Source organism: Anser anser (genome assembly GCF_964211835.1).
Source record: "Anser anser genome assembly, chromosome: 11".
NCBI classification, from domain to species: Eukaryota; Metazoa; Chordata; class Aves; order Anseriformes; family Anatidae; genus Anser; species Anser anser.
The window spans coordinates 9,266,467-9,288,382 of NC_139732.1; the positions used below are offsets into that span (position 1 = coordinate 9,266,467).

The 21,916-nt window shown below is 53.6% G+C and overlaps 2 protein-coding genes across 7 annotated transcripts in view; one reads left to right on the forward strand and one right to left on the reverse strand.

Moving 5' to 3' along the window:
• The window catches only part of LOC310905612 (uncharacterized protein), a 724,478-nt gene that overhangs the window by 344,289 nt on the left and 358,273 nt on the right, over window positions 1–21,916 (reverse strand). The window lies entirely within an intron of this gene.
• On the forward strand, window positions 1,527–13,882 carry IRX6 (iroquois homeobox 6). 6 transcript variants are annotated; one of them, XR_014589153.1, is made up of 6 exons: window positions 1,527–1,752; window positions 2,644–2,865; window positions 3,404–3,534; window positions 3,616–3,899; window positions 3,979–4,636; window positions 6,189–13,882. XR_014589153.1 is itself a non-coding variant. In XM_083852122.1 (5 exons), the coding sequence occupies exons 1-5, from the start codon at window positions 1,708–1,710 to the stop codon at window positions 4,479–4,481; spliced, it is 1,185 nt and encodes a 394-aa protein (XP_083708248.1). In that variant the 5' UTR covers window positions 1,527–1,707; the 3' UTR covers window positions 4,482–5,441. The 6 variants fall into 6 exon arrangements, 1 of the variants encoding a protein (XP_083708248.1); XR_014589154.1 differs by having other exon boundaries at window positions 6,815–13,882; XR_014589155.1 differs by having other exon boundaries at window positions 3,979–4,631.

The window sequence follows — 21,916 nt, forward strand, 5'->3', positions numbered from 1 at the left end:
TGCAGCCATCCCCCGATGCCCACCCGGCTGCGGGGTCTCAGTGGAGGCAGGTAGGAGGGCACGGAGCCTCTCTTCGTTCTTTCAGCAAACAACAGTTCAAAATATATATATATATATATTTTTTTTTTTTTTAATTAAAAAGACTAAATTTTTGCTGAATTAAGTGCTTTAGAACAAGCGGTTTTATTCCTTCATAATCAGCACCGCTTCCCCCGTAGCGATTCTCGCAATTAAACAATTAGCACCCGGCTGTGGGGGTCGGGGCGGGTGGCGGAGGGCAGCGGCCCCGTCCCCTGCGGGGGAGCCCCGAGGGCACCCGCTCCGTCGGGGCAGTCCCGGGCCGAGCCGGGCCGGGCCGGGCCGCTCCGCTCCGCCTGGCTCACGGCTCGGCAGCGCCACCCGTCGGGGAGCGGGGCCGGGGCCGAGCCGGGCCGGGCCGGGCCGGGCCGGGACAGGGGCACCGGGGCGGCCGCCTCCAGGGCACGGTCCCCGCCTCGGGACGAGAGAGCCGGGTAAAAGTTGTTTTGTTTTTCGTTTTTCCTTTTTAATTGCTACCGAAAGGAACCCGCGGCAGCCCCCGCAGCAGGGGGGTGGGGGGAAATCCCCGTTTAGCTCCCGGGGACCTCGGCTCGAAGGCAAACCAGCAATGTGCTAGCCGCTGGTCAAACGAGGGCATCGCCATTCGGTGACTGGGGCGATTTGGGTCGTGGGCATCCATGCCTCCATCTATCCGTCCCTCCATCCATCCATCTATCCGTCCCTCCATCCATCCATCTATCCGTCCCTCCATCCATCCATCCATCGATCCATCCCTCTATCTACCCTTTAATCTTCCGTCCTTTCCCTCCATCCTTCCCTCCACCCCTCCGTCCATCCATCCCTCCATCCACCAGCCACCCGCAGCCGCCACCCGCGGGGCTCCTGGCGGTGCCATTTTGGGGCTTTTCGTGCCGTGCCGTGCCGTGCCGTGCCGTGCCGTGCCGTGCCCCCCTCCGCCCCCCAGCGCCGCGAAGGGCAGGACAGCAGCAAAGCGGGGCGCGCCGCAACCGGCCCGGCGGCTCTCCTCTCCTCTCCCTCATCCCGTGCCATCTCCCCCAAGCCCAATTCGCATTGCATTATAAAAAAAAAAAAAAAAAAAAAACGAGCAGAAGGAGCGCGACCCCCCCCGCGCCCCGCAGCCCTTCCGTGACGTCAGCCCCGCTGCTGGCCCCCCCCGGCCCCGCCGAGCAGAAAATAACACAACACGCTCCGCACCCTGCCAGCCCCACGCGATTTTCCTGCCCCCACACCCTCCCCCCTTGCTTCGGAGAGAAAAAAAAAAAAAAGGGAAAAAAAAAGCGAAAAAAAAAAAAGCCCCTTTGCACTTAAACCCTCTATACATGTGGGGTGGCTTTTTCAACTCTCTCTATCCAAACATATTTATTGCGAGAGATGGGAAGTGGGGGGTAGCTTCTTTTTTGTATTATTTTATTTTTTATCCAGGCACCAACACCCCCCTCAACACCCCCCCCCCCCCCCCCCCCGCCTCAGATGTCTGGCGGCTTTTCTTAAGTGCAATCATCTATAATTGAGAAAAAAAAAAAAAGGAAAAAAAAAAAAGCCATACGTGGAAATGTGTGTGTGAGAAGGTGCATCGTGAAGCGGGGTTTAGTTACAATCGATCTTGGGGGGAAAATATTGCCTATGGTCCAAAAATAAGGAGCGGCTATGTCCTTCTCCCAGTTCGGATACCCCTACAGCACCACCGCGCAGGTAAGGCGAGTGAGCAGCACTCACTTTTGTTCCCGTTCCGCTGCTGCTGTCCAGATGTCTTGTTCCCCCTCCCTTTTTTTTTTTTCTTCCCTTTTCCCCTTACTTCGAGCCTTTTTTTTTTTTTAAAAAAAGGGCACATCTGGAGGCTTTTTTTAAAAAATGTGCGTGTGTGTTTCTGTCTCGTTTGTGTCGTGCTAGGCTTAAACAAATAACTCGCAGTTTGCCCAGCGAAAAGGCGCTCAGGAAAGCGGCGATCCCCCCCCTTTCCCCCCCACCTCCGACCCTCCGCTCCCCTTCCACCGTGCAGTTTGAAGCGCAAAAACCCAAAGAAACCCCAAAAGCCCGGCTCCCAGCGCCGGAGGCGGCTCGGCTCGGCGCTGCGCTCCCCGCCTGCCTCCCTCCTTCCCCGGCGCGCGGGGGGCTCCGGCGGGTCCTTCCCAACCCCCGTCGGGTTTTAGGGGCACGTCGAGCCCCGATTTATTTGGGGTTTCTCTGAGGTGTGCCTGCCGTGCTCGGGGAGTTGCTGGCCCCCGCCAAGCGGCTGAAATCCAGGGGCTCCGACTGCCCTCGGCGGCACACTGCAGCGCCTCGCCCCTCCCGCGTTAACCGGACCCCAGCTTCTCGCCCCCGCTGCGCGCCGGCCGGCCGGGAGGGAGCCGGGGGATCCGCTGCCATTTTCGGGGGCGAGCATCTCCGCCAAGTTCCCACCGCTTTTTTTCCTCGTGCTCCCCCTTCCCGGGGGCTCCCCCTTCCCCCGAGCCGGCCTCGGGTCCTCATCCCCCCCCCCCGGAACCCCCCCCAAAACCACCCTCAGGCGGCTCCAGCCGTCCCCCGACGGGGCTCCCCGCTCTCGGCGGCTCTCAGCGCCCCCCTGCTCTCTCCCCTCCGCAGTTCCTGGTGCCGGGCAGCCCCAGCACGACCTGCTGCGAGGCCGCCCCCCGCCCCGGGCCGGATGCGGCCTCGGCCCCGGCCTCCGCCGCCGCCGCCTCCCTGTGCTGCGCCCCGTACGAGGGCCGGCTGCTGGGCATGTACGGCGCCCCGTACCCCGGCGGCCAGGGCTACGGCAACTACCTGCCCTACAGCGCCGAGCCCGCGGCCATCTACACCGCGCTGGTGAGTGGGGGGGGACAGGGGGGCCGGGGGGGCGAGCGGAGCCGGGCGGGGGGCGGACGGGGCTCCCCCTCCATCTGGGGTTCCCCCTCCATCAAGGGCTCCCCCTCCATTTGGGGCTCCCCCCCATCCGTGGCTCCCCCTCCATCTGGGGTTACTCCTTCATCCCAAGGCTCCCCCCCATCCGTGGCTCCCCTTTCATTTGGGGCTCCCCCTCCATCCGAGGCTCCCCCCATTCGTGGCTCTCCCCTGTCCGGGGCTCCTCTCCATTTGGGGCTGCCCCCATCCAGGGCTCCCGTTCATTTGGGGTTACCCCTCATCCGTAGCTCCCCTCCATCTGGGCCCCCCCCCTCCGTCTGGGGTTACTCCTCATCCGTGGTTCCCCTCCGTTCATGGCTCCCCTCCATTTGGGGCTCCCCCCATCCGTGGCTCTCCCCCCTCCATATCTCCCCCTCCATCCATGTCTCCCTCTCCATCTGTCTCCCCCCCCACTTGGGGTCCCCCCCCCATTTGGGGCTCCCCCCTCGGCCCGGCCGCCCAGCGCTCCCTCGCCTCGCAGAACCCCCAGTACGAGCTGAAGGACGGCACCGGCGGCCCCCTGCCCTCGGGGATGGCGCAGCCCGCCGCCTACTACCCCTACGAGCCGGCCCTGGGGCAGTACCCGTACGACAGGTAACGGCCCTCCGGGGGGGGGAGCGGGGGGAGGGGGTTGCACCGGGCACCCCCGTTATCCCCCCACCCTCTCCCCGTTAGGTACGGGACGGGGGACTTGGGCGGCTCGGCCAGGCGCAAGAACGCCACCCGGGAGACCACCAGCACCCTGAAGACGTGGCTGTACGAGCACCGCAAGAACCCCTACCCCACCAAGGGCGAGAAGATCATGCTGGCCATCATCACCAAGATGACCCTCACCCAGGTCTCCACCTGGTTCGCCAACGCGCGGCGGAGGCTCAAGAAGGAGAACAAGATGACCTGGGCCCCCAAACCCCGGGGCGGGGACGAGAGGAAGGGGAGCCCGGCGGGGGGCGCGGGCGCAGGTAGGAGCCGGGAGCGGGGGGCAGCGGCCCCGGCCCCCCCTGTTCTCCCTGACCCCCCTCCCGCTGTGTGTTTGGGCAGAGCGGCGGAGCTGCGGGCTCAGCGACCTGGAGGAGGACGAGGAGGAGGAGGAGGAGGAGGAAGACGAGGAGCAGGAGGCGCGCAAGGCGGACAAGAGCCGGCCCGGCTCCTTGCTGGAAGCCCCCAGCCTGGCCCCGCGGAGCGACTGCAGCCTGCCCGGCCCCTTCCGAGCCCTCCCCTGCGCCAGGGGCCCGGCTGCGGACACCCCCCTGGCCGCCCCCCCGCCACCCCCGCCCCCGCCGCCCCCCTTCGCGCCCGCGGAGAAGCCGCGCATCTGGTCGTTGGCGCGCACGGCTGCGCGCAGGGGCAGCCCCGAGGGGGGCGGCGGGGCGCCGGAGCTGCCCCCGACCCCAAAAGCGCTGCGGGGCTCCCCCCTGGGGCTGCAGCAGCTCCCCGCGGCTCTCCGCCGCCCCGGCGAACCGGGGGGGCCGGGGGCACCGGGGGGACCCCAAGGTACCCGCAGCGGCGGGGCCGGGGGGCCCGGGGGGGGCGGCGCGGCCTGAGCCCGTGCCCGGCAGCCCGGTGAAGGGGCCGAGCCGGGCCGGGCCGAGCCGGGCCCCCCCGCCCCCCCGAGCTGCTTGTGTGTGTGCAGGCTGCGGGCGGGGAAGGCGCCGGGAGCGGCTGCGGGCGGCTTTCAGGCCGGTGCTCAGGAGGTGAGGTAGGTGCCGCTGGTGCCCTGCCCTGCTCCCGGTGCTGCACCCTCCTCCCTGCATCCCCCCCCTCCGTTTCCCCCCCTCCGGGGGTCGCTCACCCCCGCTTCTCCCTCCCGCAGGGCCGCCTGCCCCTTCCCGAGCGCCGCCGGCGGGGTCCCGGCTGCAGGCGGCATGGAGGAGCGGAACGGGCTTGGCCCTGTCTGACCCGGCTCGGCCGGGCTCGGCCCTGCTTGGCCCTGCCTGGCCCGGTTTGGCCCTGCCTGGCCCGGCCCGGCCCGGCCCGGCCCTTCCCCGCCCCAAGGGGGGCCAGCGGGCCCCGTGCGCGCCTGGCCGGGGCGGCGGTGCCAAGCCGGGGCTGCGCTCCTCTCCTTCCCCACGTCGTGCTGTCGTCGTTGTGCTTTCGGTTTATTTTTTTTCTTCCCCCCCACCTCCTCCTTTCATTTGACCCCCCCGTTTCCCCGTCCCGCCCTCCCCCAGCCCCGGCGAGGAGCAGCGCTGCACTTTACAGGACAGGCAAGAAAGGGAAAGCGGATCTCTGCTTCATCGCTGTTTAATTAAAAGTGTCGTCAAACACTTTGTGTTCAGACTAATAAACCACGCAGGGATGAGGAAAGAATGTTTCTTTGTTCCCGTGTCTAGAAGCAGTGGCAATAATTTAAATTAATAACTGTGGTAATTAAGAGGTCATCTATAGATCAACCCGATACCTGCTATTTCCAAGTTCACCAGGGTCAACATTTACATTAAGTCATTTGTGGTCAATAGAGTCCGATGAATTCTGCCTTAATAAATCAGGGAAATCAATCTTGACTACCGCGTGGACTCCTCTATGGTCACCGGGAACGGGGTGCCCGGAGTAACGGGGTGCCCGGTACTGGTGGTAATAGGGTGCCCAGAGTAACTGGGTGCCCAGTCCCAGGGGTAAGGGGGTGCCCAGGACTGGGGGTAACAGGATGGTCGGTCCCAGGGGTAATGGGGTGCCCAGGACTGGGGGTAACGGGGTGCCCCGGTTGGCGGTGGGCAAGCATCACCGCTGCCTGGCGCAGTGCCCCTGCAGCTCGGGCGAGGGGAAATTAAGCTGCGAAAAGCTAAACGTTATTTCAAGAGGGATTTGAAGGATTTAGGGCTTGTCATAAAGAGCATTAGGGCCTTCCGGAGGGTTCTTGCGAGGAGACTTTGCGTCCCCTCCCCTGCCTCCGCGGGGCCAGGTACCGCCCGGCCCGGGAGCGAGGCGCAGCCTCCCCACGCGTGGCCTCGCAGCCTCCGCGGCTCCCTCCGGCTCCCTTTGCCCGGGGGGAGGCTCCCGGGGAGGCTCCGGCGGAGGCGGCCTCGGCACCTGCCCAAGGGAGGAGAAACCTCCCCGGCCCCTGCCGGCTTCAGGGTCTGCGTACAGCAGCAGGGAACCTCCGGGCGACCAATACTTTATTATTATTATTATTATTATTATTATTATTATTATTACTATTACTACTATTACTATTACTACTATTACTATTTATTCCTTCGACTTTAGGGTATTTTACTTTTCTTATTCCCTTGCCTCCCCTTTCATTAAAGGCCAAGCGAGCGCGCTGCAGATTATCCCGCCCGGCCAGGACACCCTGCAATCTGTCGCGCCGCTAAGATACGTATCGCAAAGCTCTCCCCCTATAATCTCCGGCGGGCATCTTCCGAATACCCTTTTGATTAAAACCCCAGAGCCGGGGCAGGGAGAACAGCGGGGCCGCCCCCAATTAGCGGCCGGCCGGGGCGCGCAGGGGCCGGGGCCGCGCACACTCCGCTGCTCCCGCTAATGAACTTTTCTCCAAGACAATTAGGGGCCCCCCGGGGCCGGGGGGGGGGGGGGGGGGGTCGCTCAAAGGGCGGCTTTGTGCGGCCGAGACGGAGCGGCTCCCATTCCCTGTCCCCCCTCCCGGGCTTCCTGCGGCCCCGCCGTGACCCCCTCGGCGGCCTGGCCCCGGGGAAGGCTGCGGCTGGGCGAGGAGGTGGGGAAGGGCCGGAGAGTAGGGAATAGTGGAATGCCCCCCAGGCCCCCCAGCACCCGTGCTGTGAGTCCCCACCCTTGCATCTCCGGTCCTCGGGCACCTGTCCCCCCCTCTGCTTCTCCCCAGGAGCGTGGGTGGGTGTTGGGGGGTCGGTCACCCAGCTCGGCGCTCCAGGGCCCTTCTCAGTCCTTTTTTCAGGACTGGGGGAGAGGAAGCCTTCCTCTGCCGAGTGGAGGACACCAGCACATCTGGAGAGTGGCGCTGCAACAGAGCATCACCCCTTGGCACTGCTGGTGCTTGACCATCCCCACAAAGCGGTGTTCCTCCTGCCCCAGAGGGACGGAGCTGCCCCAGGACAGCGCTGGCCGTACCGTGCTGTGGGACAGGAGGAACCCAGCACCTCCACCGGGTCACGGTGAGGAAGCTTTGGGCGCTGCTTCCAAGCCAGCTTGACTCATCCTTCCCAGCCGAGAAGTCTGACGCAGCACAGGTCTTCCCATTCTGTCCTGAAGGGATGATGTCTCCTGGCCTGGCAGCAGTACAACCCTCGGAGATCCCCTCAGAGGTGGCTGCAGCAGAAGTTTTACAGCTACGCAGCTACTGAGGCCGTGAAGCAATGGCTTGGAGCAGGTATTTCACAACAATCTCTCAAGCAGCGTGAGCAGCTCATCAGGCCAGGTGCCATTTCTGGACCAAAGCATCTGCTAGGGGAAAGTCATTTTTGCCATTGTATTACTTTTTTTTTTTTTAACCTACTATTCATCTGAAAATAAATTACAGGCCAGAACAGGTGGATAACATTCGGGAATGATTTAATGATTTATTTAATCTGGATTCTCTTTCAATCTACTTAGCAGGATGAATACTTTTTTTTTAGCCTGAATCCACAAGCTAGGTTTTTCATCTAAAGGAAAGAAAATGCCCCAGCCCACTGCCCTGATGCCATCCAGGTGTGCTCCCCAGTGCCGTCAGTGACACCTTGGTAACTTTGGGTCTGCTCAGAGGCCTGAGCGGAGAACCTCGAGAAAAGTGAGCAGAAGATTCTCATTTTCTTTTGCTCCTTGCCACCTGCCTAGAGCTTTAGATGCCATCTGCCCTTCTCCGTACAGCATCCGGGTAGTAAGAGCTCACCATAGCACACAGGCACTGTCCCTTAAATCTTAGCACACACAGGTTTGGGGACTACGAGGACAACCGCCCTCCAGCTCTCACCTTCAGCAGGGCAGCCTCGTGCACCAGCACACGTGCTGCGGCAAAGCACGAAGGCAACGTTTCCCTTCTGTGTGCCTGTCCAGCTGAGCTTAAGGAGCCAAATTAAGGTAAACGGGACTTCAGATTTGCTTTAAATCCATCAGACTCAGAATATCCGCCAGCAGAACCATACTTCCCCCTCCCCAAATGGCCACCTCTGGAACTACTGCGATTGCTACGAGGCGAGTGCTGAGCAGCGGCGGGCAGAGCCATGCTTGGAGGGGTTGCTGCTCCCCTGCAGGCAGCCAGGTCAGGGCAGCCCCTGTCCCTGCAGCCAGGGCACATTGTGCACGCAAAGCACCAACAGGCACCAACTGCCCCTGGGGTAAGCACAGAGCATGGGAAAGCTGACTGCAGCATGAAGCCAAAAATGTGACGCTACAGTCCCAAGCCCCTGCACCTGTTTCCTCCAGCTGGCTCAGATGAGACACTCGAGCAAAATCCTCTCCCGGCTGCTCAGCGCACCCGTCAGCCACGCACAACACCTAAAAGGTGCCTCGTCAGCCAGCTGCTCAATGAACACCGTGTGCTCCTCCAGCAGCCCCGACATGAGCAGCGCTGGAGCTCCCTGCTGCCACAGCTGATCCTGCTGTTGCTCACCGGAGGTGACAGACAAATGTGACCTGCACATCATCGCCTTTGGGTTCTCCCTGCGCAAATCACGTGAGGCGCGGTGTTAATGGGTTAGGCACACGAGGGACCAGCCAGGGAGGAGCTGAGTCAGCAGCCTGCTGGGGATTGGCGCTTCCCGGTTAAATTTCATTTCTCTGCCTGGGTGCTTGGCAGCTCCGCGGCTGCTCATCCACACAGCAGCAATTCCCTCCCACGGCAAGGCGACAAACTGCACTGCCGGAGAAGAAGGCTGTGCCATGGACTCATATTTACAGCTCTTACACTGGTGTTACTACCTTGGCTTCAACATCAGCAAAGTATTTCTGTGACGTTACCACTTAAAAGAAAAGAAAAAATGCACAGAGCAATCACTGCACCCATTGCACCAGCAGGCTTCCATCACACGGGTGTGTTTGCACCTGACCCAGCGAAGCCCCAGTCACCACACCGCAGGACTCAATGGCACACATCCCCCGGAGTGTGCAAAGCCAAGAGCAGCATAGCAATCTTCCCAGTGACCTGCCTAGAAAACCAAAATGGGCACAAACCGAGGCAGATCTCCATCGCAGGGCCCATCCCTCCCGCTCTTCTCGCTGCCACCACGGCCACCCAGCGAAGGGACATCGGCAGTGCTGAGATGCTCGCCCTCCAACTACCTGAGCTCATTCGCCAAGGGCCGCGAGACCGGGGCATCCAGCAGACCTCAAGTGCTTTTCTTTCTAGTTTATTTTTTAATCTGTATTTGGTATTGCACAGAAACAGAGGTAGCTGGAGACTTACAAAAACAGCGCAACAAGGGGATGAGAGAAGATAATGGTAGGTAAAAGTCCACACAGATGAAGATAAGGTATGTCCTTGAAGGGAAGTAAGTCCCCAAACCAAACGATGGATTTTTTAATCAGATACTCATACACTAAATATTTCTGTGAACCTTCAGTGCTCAGAGTAATTTAGCCCCAGCAGTGCTAGCTGCCTCGGCTGAGGGAAGGGGAGCCTGTACGGGCAGGAGTTCCCATTTCCCGTTTCTCACTGCCTGCCACTGCGGAGCTGACGCCTCCTGCTTCCACTCATCGTGCCCTCACTGGAGGCACTGCATTTGGGGCACATCTGCCTATCAAAGATTACAATTTACCCGTAGAAAAATGAATTGCCAGTAAAACTCTTCCAGTATCCCGTGGAATTCAGAAATGTAACATATATTACTCTTCCCCCTGAACTTTCCCATAAAATATTGGCTTACTCAGTATTCTGTGGCAGGAAATTAATAAGACCTGTCCTAGTTCCTCTCAATTACAGCAATAATATAACCTCACTTTCTCTCCACACACATTTAAAACTCAGGCTACAAATATAATACATGGTACTCTATAAATGAATCAGATGTAATTACAGTGTGGGAGTGTAGTCTTGGGGGCAATTGAACTTGGAGCACAACTCCGAGTTAATAACGGAGACGGTCTCCAGGTTGCTTTTCGCCCCAAATCCTGAGGCTGACCAAGTGCTGCACCCCTTCCAGCCCCACTCAGGGTGGTGCTAGGATTGGTTTCCCATGCAAAGGCTCACACGTGACACCTTTAGGGCTGGGGGATGCAGCAATGACGCTGTCACCCCACTTCTTTGTAAAGCCATTTGCCCCACGTGCGAGTCTCCAAGCGGACCGGGGCAGGCTGCCACAGCCCAGCGATTGCACCTGCAGGCGGCCTTACAGAATTAGCTCCACCTGCACCACTAGCTGTGAAGTCCTGCACACCGTGGTGGTCTACACCTCGCTGCTATGCAGGGCTTTTCCCTCCTACCCGCTGTTGCTGGGACTGATCCCACACATCCCCGCAGTGATGTGCACGGTGTAAAACACAACCCGGGAGATGTTTTTATACAAGCCTGTGATATGCAGTAGTGTGTGTAGGGGAAATACTTCAAAGGACTAAAATGATTTTTCAACAAAAATTATTTGAGATAGAATGTACGGGAAATATGGAGGGGAGCAAGAAACGAAGCTCCCCAAACCAGGAGGCGTAATGAAATCTGCTGCAGAGCTCTCCCATTTTCCTTCTACACCAACATGTGCACAAGACTCTGCTAGCTATGGTTATTAGGCCAAACTCCAGATCACAGTTTTACCCTGTGTAAAACGGAGAGCAAACCCATCCCTTTCCCTCTGTCGGATGCCCAGAGAGGCGAGCACGAGCTGCCACACTCCCACGGGCTCGCAGCACACCAAAATCCTGCACGGGCAGCTCCGTGCCCAGTGGCACTGCCTGCAGAAACAAGCACCGCAGACAGGTCCTACGCAACGCACTGCAAAGGATGTGGCTTGTCTGCTCGGAGGGAGGGTTTCAGGAGAGCTGTTTGGCTTTGTGAATGACATACCTGTTTATTATATTGATAAATGACACATTTTTCCTACTTGATTTGTTGGGGACTGAGTGACCTGGCAATAAAACTGACTTCATATCACCACTTAACTCTTATTGATGTCTTTTCCTGTTCACCTTTTACTTGCATAAATGAAAAGCAGAAAGAAACCCCTGTTCTTTAACAAAGCCACACGGGAATCCCCCTGAGCACCAGTGGATGTTGCAGACACACATCTCCCCACGTACCGACCCGGTCACACTTCTGTCCCCACGTCCAGCTGAGGCAGCGCTGGCAGCAGCTGCTCGGACACAGGTTTGAGTCCTTAACACATGAAGTTCATGGGGTAGTAACCTAAATATAGACCTCTGCTTACTCTAAGTAGGCATTTTTATAAAGTCAAAGCCATGAGAAGCCTTCTCGTGATGGAATGAAAGGGACTGTTTGCAAAACACAGAACAGAAAGGCTGCGGGCGCTCACAGAGCTCAGGGTTGCAGCTGGGGGGTTTGTCTCACTGCTGCAAAGATTACAACAATATTCCAGAGCTGTATTTCACTTTACCGTATTTTAACATTTAAAAAAAAAAAAAGTGAATATGTCAACATGAACTTCATCCACTCCTGTCTGCTTCGTGTAACTGAGACTTCCACCAGAGGGGACTTGGCCAGGATCAGACCAAAGTCTTCAGAGACTTTCTCAGAAACCTGATAACCACCGTAGAATGTTGGTAGTTGGCCCCAAATATCCATAATTTCAGACGTTTCAGGTCCAGATCCATATTACTCACTCATATCTTTGCAGAAAAATTTTGTGGAATTAAACGGAGGACAAAGAGAACAGATTCATTTCTACTAAATTTCAAGATGCACTCCACAGTAGTGTTTAATATTAGATGCATAAATATATTTAATTTTATCAGGCAGTTCCAAAACCTGAGCAGAAATTCTAAGCGTCTTCAGAGGACTTTTTCCCATAAGGCTTTTCTCTTCCTTTTGTTTGTGTTTTGGGAGGAAACATCAGCAGTACAAATAAATGGTGCTGCACAAAAAAACCCACCCCGAAAGAGATGCTGCAAAACAACAAAAGAAATTAATACAGCCAGGAGAAAGCTCTGTAAGGGGGTCCCTGGTGGAAAGAAATGAGTGAATGGGGTTTTACTTACACACACACACTCTTACTGTTTATGATAACCAAAAAATCATTGTTTTACTATTTCTTTCAATTTGAGTCCTCTCATCTCTTTTTGTTTTATGCCAGCACCTGGCCCGGGGCAGGCGGGTTCTGCCACCCTGCTTCTGATGTTCAGAAGCTCACCTGATTTAAAAATCAAACCAGGATTTAAAAACCACCACCAAAGAAAAAGCCCTAAGTTTATTCATGTCTTCTGGTGACATCAGCTTTACCCTGACCCATTTCTCTATGCTTGTGCATTTCATACTTACGGGACAGAGGAGTAATGAGCACTGTGACCTCTAAAAAGAGCAAAAGATGGGTGAAAACACCTGCATTTACTTTCATATATATATATAAATTAGTATTTATGGATAAAACAGAATGGAAAGGACTGGGCCTGTTTATAGCTCCCTCCCAGGGAAGTGTGCAAGGAGGTGAAAAGGATTTAGAGAGTACGAGCACTCTCCACCAGATAGCTCGCTGCACCCAGGCAGAAGCTGTCTCACGGACAAATTCAGCTGATTTAGGATTTATGACTCTGGCACTCCGCACCAATTTGCTATGTCCTTTTTGATGTTCCCCAGCCACATCAGGCGCTGGTATTCCGGCGGGGAAGAAACCAGGGGACCCACATCCCTGCCTCATTGGCCATCCCCACGCGAACAGCAGAGCCAAGCAATAAGGGGCTGAGAACAGGGGGTAGGGTTTTGTCTCCTTTGGCTTGGCAATGCTGGGAGAGATGTCAGCGCTGCAGCAGGTTGCAGTACTCACTGCACAAGCCCGCCCACCACGCGGCAGCTTCAGCCCCGTCCTTTTGCTGTCCTTTTGCTGCCTCCGTTGCTTCTGTTGCTAAGTGGAGCGGATTAAAGGCAGCGCGGATGCACCGTGAGAGCTGCTCTGACAGCTCCTGGAGGGACTGGATGAGTTTGGCTGAACTGGAAAGGAGGCAGAGGTAGCACGGGGAGTCACGGCCAGGTACCCGAGAAAATCACAACAGACTGGGGCTAAAGCAAGAGGATCTGCAAAATAAGGAACACATTGTAACAGAGGAGTAATTAAACGCTCGATGGGATGATCAAAGGGGGTGGTAAATTCTCCAGTTCTTGACACCTTCAAATCAAGACCGGGTGTCTCTAGATGACGCCTTCCAGCAGCTTCGTCCAGCTGCCAGAGCATCATCTGGCCCACCACCTACACAGGACGCAGATGCAGGGAATCCAACTACTCCTCCTTGCCTGCAAATAACTTGCTATCAACTTTTTGGGACTTACTGTTCTTTTTTTGACCTCTCATACAGCAACCTGCATGTACATTACAAAACACTGGCACTCTGCACTCATATGAGTTAAGATTACTTCAGAGCGCAAAGGATTTTCCACTTGGCGTGGGAAACCTGCGCATGCAGCTTGATGACGTTTGTGCACTGGCTGCAGCAAATGCAAATAAATAGCAGGAATATCTGTGGAAACAGTGGTGCTCAAGCACATAATGAAAAACCCAAAGGAAAGCAAGATGTGAATGCGTACTTCTGCCCGTTAGCCCCGGAGTCATATTTAGCCATGCAGCAAACAAAAAAAGATCGAAACCAATTGTTTACTGCTCAGACAACAGCCTATTAAAACCCCCCTCGTTACTGCAGCAATAACGTGCATTTCCAGGGATTGTGGCTGATTCTGATCAGTCATACCAAGCCATGCCTCAACCCATTTCAAAATGATTAGAGTCTGGTCATATTTTAAGTGTCTATGAAATTATGCAAATGGAATCTGTACCAGAAAATCAGATTGCCAGATAATTGACCATTAATCTTTGATAAAAGTTTAAAAAAATTAAAGCAATCAGAAATCAGCTTAGCGTACAGTCTCTTGGGCCTTATTTTGGTCTGGTAAGTCTGTACGCTAAGCTGATTTCTGATTGCTTTAAGTTGTAAAAATTGCTTTTTAACCCACGGATATCAATGAGATTGCACCTGGTGTAAGTCGGGGCTGCACTTGATCCGCTGTGCGCCTTAATCACAGTATATTTTTGTTAAAACCCAGTATTTGTGTGGATCTGGGGATGCTGATTTGTTCAAGCGCACGATAATCTCCCCTAAGCCCGTCAGGATACAGCAGGTTAATAATGCCGTAAGGAGAATCCAATTTATTCATAAAACACGGGAGCGCCTGAACCAAACTGTTCTTTTGTGGCCAGGCCCCTCCCCATTGGCTGCGGCAGACAAAAGGCTCTGTGTGCAGCCAATGGGGAAGGGGCTGGATAACAATAGCACGGCGTCTGCCACGCGTCCGTCTGTCCGTCCGTCCGTCCAGCAGTCCAGCAGGACCACGCACACCCCATCCCGCCGACTCGGTGCCGCTCCACCACGGGGGCTTCCCTACGCTCACTGCTGGTGGCAGCAGGAAAGCGAGGTCCTGCGGCAGCCTCCGAGCTCATTAGCGTCGCCTCTTCATTAGCATATGCAGCACTTGCTCGCTGTCTACCTGAGCTTAATGAGCACATGCTTGAAAACTTTTGCTCCACTGTGCCAGGCACAGCTCTAGCAGGACGTGAGGTTTGTTTCACACAAGTGGGTTCTGTTTGAAGACTGAAATGCTGAGGACTGCGAACTCTAGGACACCCTCCCGGAGGTGTGCTGCCACCTCGGACAGAGCCCTCATCCCTAACGAGGGAACAACAAAACCCGGTTGGCCAAAATGCCCAGCCCAGCTAAAACCCCATAAAGGTCCTCAAGCTGGTGGGGACAGCCGGGTTACTGTCTCATTACGTTAGCAAGAGGGCAGTTTATGATGGAACTTGGATTTTTCATTAAGCTGGATTTTAGGATATTAACCAAACGCACGTGGGCGTTCCTGTGACGCTCTTTCATATGCAGGGCCACAGAGCTGCTTGCATCCTGCTCCTGTCCTTCTCCTCTTTCCACAAGGGCTGGTGGCAGCTGGAAATGGCCTCATGGCAGAGACAGGTCCTTGTGCGCTTCTTCAGGCCATTTACTGTGGTCCAGCCCCAGGATGAGTCCTCTTTCCAGAGCTCCCCTCCACTGTCCTGCTCGGAAGCGCTGTCAGGGTGGTGAGGACCACAGCTGTAAGTGTGTTCTGGTCCCCAGGGAACAGGTACCCGGCCCGTGTGGGTCATCCTGGCAGAAACACATCCCGGCTGCTGCGGGTGGCCCTGCTGGGATCCCTGGGGGAAACACAACTGACAGTCGATATGCAACACAGGCGTCGGGTTCTTCCAAAAATGAAAGCCTCTGATAAAATTACTGGCGGAGATAATATATGGAGCAGACTGACTGAGGAGGAGATCCGTCATTCAACGTGCTCCAGAATCCCTACAAAATAAACCACCCAGCATGCCTTAATTCAGCTCAAAGCTGGGGGTGCTCAGTGAAAAGAAAACTACGTCGCGTTATACAGATGGCCTGTAGATCTAGGTGCTCAGAGTATTTTCTCCCTGTACAATTGCTGCTTTGCTGATGCGATGAAATTTTTGCAAGACCCAGAAGTCAAATCCCCTTCATCTCCCCGGGATGCTGCAGTAATGAATTTTGTCGCAAGCTGGTCAGGATCCAAACATGATAACACCGCTGCAAGAGTTGCGCCCAGTGACACCATCGCACCTGGCCAGCAAGGGCAAGCCACGAGACCAACAAAAACCCCATCAAGTCATATTCGGGACAAGCAGCCCAAAGTTTCTCTTAGGTTAAGATCCACTTGTTTCTGCTACTGCACATCAGTAACGGCTTTGAGAAAGACTTCTTTTCCCTTGTGTGAAAATAAAAAGAGAGAAGGGGTCCAGATGCTTCCTACAGGACTGCCGCTGACTGAACGGGAAGGAAGGACAAAAGCGACATGGGAACGCAAAGGAGGAGTGATGGCTCCAGTGGCAAGTACTGGAGTAACTCGGTCACCCATACGGTGCCACATCACTGCTGGTGGGCGCATGGAATGGGTCAGTGAGTGTACAGGTGTCGAGAACACGCTAAAAATGTCAAAGGTTCATTAGAGTGCAGGGCCAGGGGGTTGAAATACTCCAAACTACAAACTCTGAAAGATTTTAAGTTTGCAGATCCAAAGCGGAGGAGTCCTCACCACCTAGGGTTTGCTATAGGGTTTCTGTTCACATTTCAAACAACGTCTAAAATAACTGTACTACTACCAGCATTTTCTCACATGTACAAAGACTAAAAGGGGAAACATTGTCAAATGTTCCTGAGACCACAAGACCTTAGGGTCAGCAACTGCTGACTTCAAAGCACTTTCCCCTTTCTCACTGATATAACAATCCTATTTCACCTTTGCTGGGTTGCTCCTTTCCCCTTCCTCCATAAAATTGTCCAATCGGTCCTGCAGCAGTCGGTCCACGCATGGAACAGGGGGGTGACTGCCCGTGGTTCCCCCCATCAGCTCAAGCAAGCCCCTGCAGGCAGCACAGCTCTTGAAACAAAGTTTTCTCAGAGGAGAGGGAAAACACAAGACCATACAGTGAAACTCTACAGGTAGAGGAAAAGGTTCCCTGGATTTACATAAGCCTGCTTGGCAGCCAGTCTGGTAGAGCTGACCGTAACTGTTGGAGAGAAACAAGCTGCTAGGACGCTGGCAGCAGGATGACTGCTTCATCCAGTTCCTGCCGTGCCAAGCGCCTCCACCCTCTCTCCGAGCAGCATTTAGACAAATGCCAACATTTTAAAATTAAGTGGCCCCATCATTATTAATTTATTCGGTATTCATCGTAACAGCATTAATCATAGTAAACTGCGGCAGCTTTATTACACATGTAATGTGTACTTTCCTTGATTTCCCTGTAAAAATCTCTGACATTGCTAACAACGTAAAGACAATGAGACATTACAACCAAGCAAAACAATAATAAATATACGACTTAATAAATCATTATTCTGCCCGCAAGTGTGTTAAAAAATAAACTCGTTTCAAAACCGGAGGAAAAAAAAAAAAAACAACGTGCAATAAGTGACATCAGTGAGTTTGAGGCTTTTGGTTGCAACAAAGAAACAAAACAGCATGCTAATATGACATTTACAAATAATACCTAACCGCAGCCTAATTAACTTATTGTGTGCTTACTAAACTAGCATACATATTATATTAGAAGAAAAACACTTATTTGTTCTGTTGCTAAGAAACTTCAGACATTTGCATATTTAACAAATTGTTACAGTGTTTTTAACCAGAACCCATCATTATTTATAAAAGACAAATTTAAAACATGAGATCAAAGACACAACATTAATTTTTCTTTTGTCAACTGTCTTTGTTCAATGGCTCAAAGAAGCAGTTTTATAGCCAGCTGATACATAATGAAACATCTGGCATTATTCTGAGTTACAGCACAACCTACTAAGAGTCACGGGCTTCTCTTGGTTCCTCGCACACCAGCCAGTGTCCTGCAGGGAGCAACCCGGCGGCACCCACTTGAAGAACATGCCTAGGAAATCGGGGCAAGCCTTTTCCGAGCAAGCTCAGGATGTGTCTGCAGACCAGGAATAATCTCACTTTTATTTTATTTTTGCCCTCCAGCAGCTCCAGGGGCCAGCCCGGTTTCCTCAGTCTCTCGGAGCTGTGCAATAGCAGGGGAGGAAGCACAGGACTGGGGATGGGGAGGCTGCACTTGGAGGAGGCGTGATGACTGAAGGAGCTCTAACAAGTGCAAGGGAATCTGAAACCCACTGTCTGGCAGACTTCAGGATGTCCAAAGCTCCCTTCAGAAAGCTGCCGCAGGGACTGCCATCCTCGAGCTGCTCTGTCTAACCTGCCAAGGCAGGGACAGGCTGGGTGTCCCCTCTGTGCTCCTCTTCTCTTGCGAAAACTCTGGAGCAAGGAATTCCCATGGGAGGGCACCATTCTACCGCACCCTTGGGAACAAGCTAGTGCACAGTCAACCAAATATTTCAATTTGCTGCCATCGGGCAGCACACAGACCGTCCCATGTTGGCTCAGCACACCGCCTGGCTGCATCCCGCAGGTGCTGTGTGCTCGCTGGCAGCGCAGCCTGCAGGGAGCTCACCTTCTGTTTTTCCCCTCAAAATGACTTAATCCAAGTTTTGTGCTACAAAGAAACAATACCTGCCCACTGGGGAGTACTACAGGACTCCTAAACTGCCTACTTTACTTGCTTTCATCAGAAAAGTGAGTCAAATTTAGGTTTTGAGCTCGGTGGGCAGCTAGAGCTGGTGGTGCCAGTGCCGCGAGCAGTGCAGTACCAGAAGGGAACAGAGCACCAGGGATAACCTCAGCAAGTCCCACGCATTTCACTTTGCATTTTCAGCATACAGTATACAACACCCTAACAGATCTGAAATAAAATAAACCAAATCAAAGCAGGTCCGCTTCATGTGTGGAGATACAGACACAAGCATCCCCCAGGTGTTTTAGAAGAGAAAAGGAGGTGCCACTTTTCTAAGAGCTCTAATTGCCACCCGCTCCTGACAGCTCTGATCTCACGTCCAGCTCTCCACGCATTTGGTTCCTACAGGGGAGGATAAATTTCCCTTTTTAAAAACTTACTGGATCCTTATTAGTACAAGGAAGCAAGTAACTATTGACTCTGAAGCAGCCTATGGCTTTCCCTGTCAACAATCCACTTTATCAGACCTTGAATACAGAACACACATCTCACAGAGCTCATAAACATAAAGCCCCTAAACTGACCACAACAGCACCTTCATGATAGCCCATCTCGGGTGGTGCTCTCTCTTTTGTCAGGATTCCAATCTTTCGGGGAAATTTCCTTTTATTTTAACCTTTCATAAAGCTCCCACCCAGCCACAGGCAATGTGGCTATAATACAGCCACAGCATTGGCTACAAAGCCAGATTCTGCGGGAGAAGAGGGCTTGGGTGAGGACCCAGCCTTAGCCCTCATTTGGGATCAGTCTCCCCGAGCCCTGCCAGCTCTGCACACCTGCTTCTAGCGGCATTGCTATTTTCAGTTAGAGGTGCAAAGCCCCAAAATATGACTATGCCATTACTATCTTGCTAATGCGAATGTATCTATACAGATATAAAGGAGCTTTATGATATTTCCACTCGTTCTCCTTCCCTTAAAAGGCTATTTGTATGATCCAGCTTCATCCCCATACCAGATTTGCAGCTCTTTACAACAAACGCAGTGAAACCTCTTCATGCAAGCTGTGGGACTGCAGGGCTCTCGGGCCCACTGCTACGAGGGAAGGGACACTCGTCACCCAAAGGTCTCAGCTACTATTTACCTAACCCTGCCCCATACACCCTCTCATCCTGCCCCAGCGAAGCCACTTATCTCTTGCAAGCCCCTAATAGCTACAGACTAATTGAGGTAAGTCTGCAGGTCTCCATTATCTGCCTGGTTTTGCGGTAGCTCTTGTACCCTCAGGTGGAACGAGCGCTTGGGTACGGTGCTGCCAAGGCAGCAGAAGAGGTTCTGCGATAAGATCTTCTTGTGCCAGCAGCACAGCTTATTGCTTCTTGAGACAGGAATGGGATGACACGCTGCATTTAATCAACTTTCAGTGAAAGCCCAAAATGAAACATCTCTAAGATTAGTATCAAATACTTGGCCACTTTCCTCCTAGCGTAAGGCAGCGTCCAGTGGAGAAAATCCTATGGAGAAACCCACAAATTCTGGGGTCAAATTCAGGCAGCATTATTGGGACGTACATTGTCAACTCGGTGCTTAAGCAAAGAGAGGCTGGGTCTGCTCCTCCACCAAAGAACAAGAGGAAAACAGTGTCAGTGACCGGATGGCATCCCACAGCTCTCCATGCACCCAGCAGCACGGCCAGCTGCAGAGAAAGCCTGGCTCTCCACCACTGGGTTCAGCCCTCAGCTGCACAACCTAAAGCTGTCGGGGTGGGTTTAATTTATCCCTTTAGTGCTAGTGCATAATGCATTTTTAATGGGGGGCAGGTCATGGGGCAGAGAAGTGGTGCTGCCGGGTTTCTCCCAGAAGCCTGCCTCTTTCCTACCTGCACTGAGGACTGCGCGTGGCACCACCAGGGAATCGCATGGTGCCACTTGAACCATCGCATCCCAACACCAGGCGAAACCAAGCCCCTGAAGTCCTTCTTGTACGTGGAGGGCAAAACATTTAGAGCAGCACAGAGAGAGGCTTGCGGAGATCAAGACACTTTTATATAGCGTGCATAGGTAAAAATTTAAGTTAAAATAAAATCCCTCAGAAGGCTGAGGAGAGAAGGTAAGGTGAAAAGCAGCTAACAAACCCGGGCTGATAATCGCAGGAAAGCTGCTGGGCTATTTTACAGAGGTTCCCTTCCTGCACGCCCAGCTGCCATCAGCACCCCCTGCCTGGTTGAGACCTCCCAGCACTGCTCTGCCTGCTTCTGGGGCACAGTAACCCTCAGCTCCATTTCCCCACTCCCTTCTTGCCCTCATGGAAAGGTCACCCTTTGGCACACATGAGCAACCCCACAGGCTGTCCAGCTTTCCTGGTAGAAGTTTGGCTTAAAGCCCCTCATGACAGGCTTCCTGATGCTCTCCATCAACCCACACAGGTACTGGATTTTATTTATTTATTTTTATTACGAGAAGCTTCTAAACATTCTGTACTCATACTGACCTTGAACATTTAAAATCAATTTTGTTGTAATTGTGCAAATAAAAGACACTTGATAAACCCCTGAGTTTCTTTCATGAGTTCACCTGTGTCTTAATTTCAAGTGCTGCTTGCACACCCACGCGTACAAGCTTGGAGACTTGCCTTCTGTAAGCATTTGGCAGCACACTTTGGTCACTGGACTGTTCATAGGCAGGGCATCAAGATGCCAAAGCCAAACCCATTACAAATCTTCAATATTTGTGAACAAGTGATGCCACCAATCAGTCACCCCTAATCTCCTTATAATAACCCTTTCCCATTTTTATTTATGCAGTTTATGATGTTGTTACGGTTTTCTGATGCTTTGCATTAACACGGGAGCAAATATAGCTTTATATTAAATCAATATATTGAGTGGTTATTCAATCACTTCCTTGGGCAATATCACTCATACTGGGCCCAAGAGCTTCAAGCAAGCGGATGACACTTCTTGTTTGGAAATGAAAAGCCACGCTGCACATTTAAAAATATTTGTAATGAAACATTCATTATAGAGACATACATCTCCCCATCCATCATCTCCCAACACACGGGCTTGGAAATGAAAACCTGCCTGCACTGAATTTAATGGGCTGCACGTGCAGCGTTCCCACCCTGCCAGGGGGCGGGCAGCAGCACGGTATTTGTTTCCAACCCTGAATGTAGACAGGTAAGAGCAGCAGCATCAGCTTCCCTCGAAACCCTGGAAGCATGTCTCTGAAGATGCCCTAAGATGCACTTGTTTCCCACCGCAGAGGGCTCTGCCACCTGCTCCAAGCAGTGCAGTGGGCTTTGTGCTGCGCTCCCCTTCCACACCACTCCACAACTACAATGTTGTTTTTCTATTATTTTTTTTTAATTTATTGCCCCGATTTTGATGTTAATCTCTGTTTCTTTGTGGTTTCCTGGAGTCCTTCTGACAAAGCCACATACTCTGTTCCTGTCCCCCATGGAGGGGGCACTGCAGAACACATGAGATTTGTTTCTAATTTTACCTCTGCCAAAAAGCATTCCTGGGTTACAAACACACACCAGCAAAATTGGTAGGGCCTACCCGCTAATGCCACAAGACAAACAAAGCCAAAAAGAAACCCAAAAGACTAAAATACAGCACAAATATTTTTGCACTTCTTTTAGTCTGTGAAACTTTTCCTTTCTCCCCTCCTTCTCCCACATTTTACCCAAATTAAGCTTTCTGGTGTTATGTATTTATCTGTTTAAATTTAGAAACAAATAGTTACAATACAGGAGCATTGTTTAAGCCCTGATGTTGCCTCCAGCAAGGGCAGCCCCATGGCAGAGCCAGCACAGCAGCCACTG

Coding starts and splice junctions, on each gene's coding strand:
- IRX6 (XM_083852122.1), top strand. CDS start 1,708: ATGTCCTTCTCCCAGTTCGGATACCCCTACAGCACCACCGCGCAG. Junction 1,753..2,643: donor CCTACAGCACCACCGCGCAG/GTAAGGCGAGTG, acceptor TCCCCTCCGCAG/TTCCTGGTGCCGGGCAGCCC. Junction 3,535..3,615: donor GGGCAGTACCCGTACGACAG/GTAACGGCCCTC, acceptor TCTCCCCGTTAG/GTACGGGACGGGGGACTTGG.